Consider the following 6,665-nt stretch of genomic DNA (forward strand, 5'->3'; position numbering starts at 1 on the left):
AAAGGGTCTGCCAGATATCCCCTAATTTCTGTGCCCATATAAAGCAAACACATAAACAAATTATCCACTCTATACATGTACTAAGAGCCGATGACTGAAACTACTTTTTCAGAACAGTAAAATCACTGGTCTCTTATTATATTATAGCAGTAGGAAATTTAATCCAAAAAGCAACAATGGATGTGGCAATTTAAAATGGATGATTTTTCATAATGTTGCAGAAGAAGGAACACTCTCTTATAATAATTATTTATGAACATGTATTACTCATTTTATAAGTTATGTTCTCCCATAAGAGTCTATTATCACTATTGCCTAGCCTAAGATAGAGACAAAATATAAACTTTGTTAATATCAGAACTTTGAAAATTCTTATGTACCTTTCTGGTTCCTTGTTGGTTGGGAATAATTATTCTTCTCCAGTATTACAGTAGCTAAAAAAATTAAAAAATTAAAGTAATTTTTAAAATATCAATTAATCTAAAGAAATCATAATAATTTTTGTTTTTTAATTTGAAGTTTGTTGTGTTGTGTCGGAGGAGAATTATCTGTAATAAAATTGATTTTACCAAGAAATATTAATACAGTCATAAAGAGTTAGAGGAAAATATTTTAAAAGCCTAAAGAACCAAACTTCACCATCTCTTACAGTATGGGTTTAACCAATCTCAATATGAATTTGTATTTCTTCATAAGGTCTTTCATTCTCCTAAAGCATGTCTTTGAGATATGAAATCAAATATATGACTATATGTAACATACTCTTTACAAACATTATGTTATTTATGCATTTGCTAAATTCAGAATAACCATTCCACATTTATTCTAAATGCATGCTTTAATATGAAAATTCTATTCCATAATATTATGAATTGTTTAGAAGCACTGGTAATCATTAAAGTGAAAAGTGCTGTATAATCTTACAAAGATTTACTTACGGGGAATAACAGTTATCCTTATCACAGCGGACACTAGGACAAGGCAGATGACCCCTAGGATCCCAGCAATGAGCCTCTCTGGCGGTGATGGTGAAACTGCAAGGAGAGAAATTGAAACACTGAGAAAGGACAGAGAGAGAGACAATTGTTTTAGACAGTTTACATACAGAGAATCAAATACATAAACTTGGATCCTAGACCCATACTTACCACTGTAATCTTCCTCTCAGAATATACCATTGCATTTTCAGGAGATACAATGCTCCATGATTGTTGGCCAAAAATTACACCTTACAGCAATACCTGAATAGAATCCATCCTCAGCTTTCATCTTAGAATACTGTATTACAACTTTAAGCCATGATTCTCACAAATGAAAAATATGTGAGTCAATTTCCTACTCTTCCCCACAACTTTGCACCCCAACTTCACATCCTAGAACAGTTATACTGAATGTGTTACCTTTGCAGTGGTCCTTCTTGTCCCTCTCTTGAAGATCCTGGGAAGCATTTTGTAGAGCTAATTCTGCATAGGTTATTTCCTGCTCCGTTACTGGAATGGAGCTTTGAGTGACCTTAGGCTTCCTTTCATGTCCCTTGGCCAACTTGGCCAAATTCAGTTCTGCATAGGTTACTCTTTGGTTATTCATCTCCGCAGCTGGGTGGTGTTTGAAACTGTGCTCTAAGTTAAGTGTGTGTATGAATAACTGGTGCCTGTAATGCAGAGCTCCCTTACAGGGAAACTGGGCGGGGTAGAGGTTGAGTATAGGGCTCACTTCTAAGTTGAAGAATCTAAAGTTCTGGTTCTAAATTCCCTAGAGGTTTAAACAAGGGTCTCATGGTAAAGTACTCTTTAAAATATATTCTCAACCTTTGTCAATATGTTATTTGTTGGAGCAATAAAAACATAATTAGTGAGGAATATAGACATGCATGAATAATACCATCCTCATTAATTTAAAGTCAAAATCCACAGAAGTATTTTGACACCATTAGAATGCCTGTCATAGAAATTCAATGTTTTAGTAGGAAAAAGAGACACAATATTTATGAAAAATTTGAAATCCCATAGTAAAGACCAAGTGCCCTAAGGGTGGAAAATAGTAATGTTGGCATATATATATATTAATTTCCTGCACTGAATTATATTTATTTAGTGACTTGCATTTATTTATTGAAGTGGTTACCAAATGTCTTTAATTTGAATGGTTGATGAGTTCTAAGAAATAAGTAAAAATTTAAAGAAATATGTTATATGTTGAAAAAAAGTTACATGACACACTAAACTTACCTATAACCTAAAAAATAATAAAAATAAACAACAAGTAAAATATTTTAAATAATTATTTTTTAAAAAAATAATTGATAATTGATTTAATGGGCAGGATATAAACCCATAAGATGATCAGGTATAGGTCCTTGATGGAATCACGTTGTTGATTCAAACTTTCAGGAGGACCCTTTGGTCGTCAATGTCAGTGAAAGTCACTTTAGTTGTGTAAACAATCTGGATAATGTAATTTAATAATCCAGTCAATGGGCTCTATAGACAGAGAGACAGGAATTCATTCTGTCTATGATACTTACAATGTGTGACCTTTAAAAATTTACCTACTGACAAGTAACCTACTTTACTAATAAAAAATGAAATAAAATGTAAGATATGTTGCACGTAAAATTTAGCACTCCACCTGACACATAAACTCTCAATAAATGTTAATTATCTTACGTATTATTTTAGTCACAATTTCCAAGGTATTTTTTATACTTCATTTTATTATACACTGTAAAATAATTCAGTAAGCAGATCCTCTTTAATCAGTATGGCTGATCTTTATTGCACTGTTTGTTCAAATTTTTAAAAAGTATTTTGACTGTTTATAATTAAGTTTTGTTTAGCATTTTTACAGAAGCTACTTCATCCTGATTTTTAGTAAAAATCAAGCTGCTTTTAATCAGTCTCAATAAGTGTATAAGGAATTGTGTCTGGCCTGCAACATGCAATGAACTCTTTTTTAAGTATCTATTTAAAAGCTTGGGCAAAATATAAATTAATATATTATTATGCCCCAAAAAAAATCTCCTTGTAATGATTACAAAATCCCAAACTAATTATTCCTTCTCATGTTTATAGGTTTCACTTTAAATTATTCTGATTTATAAACCCAATTATGCATGTGTGTATGCACTTTATTAATTTCCTACAGACACTAATTTGAACACTTAAATATTTCAACATATTTCATATTTTATGGTTGCTTCTTACCCTGAATTATTCAAATAAAAACACTAATATTCCACTTTGATTTTGTTGTATATTAGTTGTCCCTCACAGCTAGCCTCTGTTTTCTCCCACTGTATGAGATGGGCTGGCAGAGAGACAGGAGAGTAGGGGCACATACCTTCTGTAGGCCAGAAAGTCGCGCATCTTTTAGTGGGGAGGCAAGGTGACTATCACAAAAGAGCCCCGTTATAGCTGGGTAATGAAAGGAGAATTTAAAAACATAAATTCAGGACCAAAATAAACAATATCTGTGATCTTCACAGATTGCCCTTTAAAGGCTCAGAGTGAAGCAATAGTGGAAAAAGCAAACATCTTTTCAATATGTCACTTAAGGTTTGAAAAGGTAATTCTCACACTTTGGCTATTTTGAAATCAGTTTATCACATCACACATCTCCAAAATATGAGACTTTGGAGATTGAAAGTACAATCACACCTCTAAGTGTGTCATTTAGAGTACTCATTTTCAAATGCCTCTGAGAAATTGTCGTCATATTCCACAAATATGGAGGTCACAGAGGTTTAACCACCCATTGCAGTTCATTTGTTTCCATTTCAGTCACAAACACTGAAAACGTATGTCTGTTAGATACCTTAAATTTAATTTTTGAACAAGGTTGCTAAATCTTGGCATTAAATACTTCTTTTTCTTATATCCTTATTATTTCATTTGTATTATCATAGAAAATTTTCTAAAAATTCCAATCAATTGTCAATAAGAATTTAATGGTATTCATCACTAATTATTCTGAGAAATTATCAAATTTTTAACTATATTGTACCTGTCACCATCATTTCCAAAACAACATAGCTATTTCTCTGACTCTGTTTTTAATTTTATTTTTCAATTAAAGTTTATATTCAACATTATTTTTGTATTAGTTTTAGGTGTACGACATAGTGGTTAGACAATCATAGACTGAACTAAGTATTTCCCTCAATATTGAAAGTATGGTTAAGGCATATTGAATTAATAACCTTGAATGGGGGGAAGTGGAAAAATAAAAAATATATATTTAATCTTAAACAAGGTTTAAAAATAATGTATATTTGAAGTTACAAATAGAAAAAAAAATAGTAAGTGATAGATTTTGACCCAAACAAATAATATTAAATATCTATATATATAAAAGGCTAAGTGACTGGATGACCAGAGAACCAACCGGTAGCTATGACGTGCACCAGGGGGCAGATGCTCAATGCAGGAGCTTCCCCTTGGTGGTCAGTGTGCTCCCACAGCAGGAGTGCCGCTCAGCTGACACACGGGCACCAGACACTGGGCTGACGGCTGGCAAGGGCAGCTGCTGTGGCACAAGCCTCTCCAGTGGACACTCCCCCTGCACACCCGAGCAGCGGTGGTGGCAGGCGGGGGGCACAGTGGGGCCAGGATGAGTGAGAGTGGCACAGCACCCAGCCTGGGCGCAGACTCCTCTGGCTGCCTGCTGCTTCGTGCACTACTTCATGCTGTGTGTGATCTACTGGATAGCAGGCTGGAGCCAGACAAGCTGGCGGGTAAGGCTGGACTGTGGCAGCGTGGAGGTCCACTGGTCCCCACCGGCCAGGCCAAGGGACCCCACCAGGGCACAAATCCGTGCACCCAGCCTCTAGTTAATAGAATAATTTTCTATTCAAATATGAAACATGCTTTCCATATATATCTATGTTGTTACAAATGGCAGGATTTTCTTTTTGTTTTTTACATTTTTAAAATTGAATTTGTTTGGGGTGACCTTGGTTAATAAAATTACATGTTTCAGGGGTCCAATTCTATAATACATCATCTGTATATTGTACTGTCTGTTCACCACTCTAAGTCAAGTTCCTTTCATCACCATTTACCCTCCTTTAACCTGTCCTATTTCCCCCACTACCCTTTCTTTCTGGTAATCACCATACTGTTGTCTATGTGTTTTTTTTTTTCTTAATTCTGTCACCTTTTTTCACCCAGAAAGAGTCCCACACCCTCTGGCAGCTGTCAGTGTATTCTCTGTATCTATGAGTTTGTTTCTATTTTGCTTTTTAGTTTATTTTATTTATTAGATTCCATATATAAGTGAAATCATATGGTATTTGTCTTTCTCTGACTGGCTTATTTCATTTAACATGATACTCTCCAGTTTCTGAAGAAATCTAAAACACTACTTTGAAATAATAAATTCACCCCTGTGTTCACTGCAGTGTTATTTACAACTAGAGTCCCAGTGCATGAAATTTGTGCATGGGGCGGGGGGGGGGGGCTGTCCCTCAGCTCTGTCTGTGCCCTCAGGGGATGTAATACCGCTGTATTAGGCCCTAGGGATCAGGCCTAAACCTGCAGTCAGACATCTCTTTCACAATCTGGGATGCTGCATGCATCAGTGACCATACTTTTCATACAGGTGAAAGGCATCTTGCCTTTGTATGGGCAGCTACATATTTTTGCCCTGATTATAAAAAATAGTACATAACATGATCCTTCTGAGGCAGTAGTACCATTTTCCCCATCTTATGTGTGTAAAAACTGAAGCAGAGAGAAGTTAAGTAATTGGCTTTGTCACACAGTTATAAGTGTCAGAATCAGGGCTGACCACAAAATGTTAAGTCAGAGTCCATGCATGTCATCGCTGCATCATCCTGTTTTTTCAGTGTTAGAGTGGCCTTGCCAGGTTTTAATTTTTACATCTAAGAGACTGTTCCCAATATATAGAGTAGGGACTCTAGGCCTGGCCAGTGATCAGGGCTGATCTGTGGGGTGACTGGCAGGCTGGGCCATCCGGGAGGACCCCTGCTGGCACCCACCTTTGCTGGTGGCCTGGCGCCACTCGCTGTTCAGCCCTGCTCCCCCATCGCCGGTCACCTCCCTCTCTGGGGGAAGACACTCAACACAGGAGCTGTCCCCAACCAGATTCTATATTCCTTATTGTTTATCATACTATGACTTGACATATTGTAGAAAAGCAGTAATGCTACTTAAGAGTGTTATCAGACAATAAATTATAAAACATTCAATAACTTGAGTTTGAACAATTTGAGATACTTTCTGGAGAAAAAAACAAACAACTCCCTATGCTTAAAAATTTACAAATGAATGAAATGCTAAATACACACACACACACAAATAAAAGGGAAACATGCAAATTGACCATCCCTCCACTATGCTCACCAGCCAATCAGGGTGAGTATGCAAATTAACACAACAAAGATGGTGGCAGCCATGGAGCTGGAGGCTTGGGTGACCCCGGTGATGGAGGAAGCCAAGCTTCCCACTAGTCCTGTCTGTAGCTGAAGGAGTGGCTGTGGGCTTGGGTCTCCTGGCCAGTGCTCAGGGAGGGGCTGAGGGCCTGGGTCTCTGGGGGGCATGGCCAGCTTGAAAACAGACCTCAGCCCTATACCCAAGCTGGCCAGGCATCCCAGTGGGACCCCCAACCCTGAAGGGGCTCTGGCCAGCCTCAAAACGGCACTCAGC

At 36.9% G+C, this 6,665-nt stretch overlaps 1 protein-coding gene across 1 annotated transcript in view; it reads right to left on the reverse strand.

Annotated features, from left to right (window-relative positions):
- Positions 1–1,587, reverse strand: part of LOC102757232 (NKG2-A/NKG2-B type II integral membrane protein) — a 12,248-nt gene extending 10,661 nt beyond the window's left edge. Inside the window, exons 1-2 of the mRNA XM_015563237.1 lie at positions 1,401–1,587; positions 939–1,034 (exon numbers count right to left, since the gene is read on the reverse strand). Of these exons, the coding sequence (XP_015418723.1) occupies positions 939–1,034; positions 1,401–1,587 (283 nt within the window). The remainder of the gene's footprint in view (positions 1–938; positions 1,035–1,400) is intronic.
- Between the last annotated feature and the right edge of the window lie 5,078 nt (positions 1,588–6,665).

The sequence above is a fragment of the Myotis davidii genome, unplaced genomic scaffold (genome assembly GCF_000327345.1).
Source record: "Myotis davidii unplaced genomic scaffold, ASM32734v1 scaffold1819, whole genome shotgun sequence".
Classification (NCBI taxonomy): Eukaryota; Metazoa; Chordata; class Mammalia; order Chiroptera; family Vespertilionidae; genus Myotis; species Myotis davidii.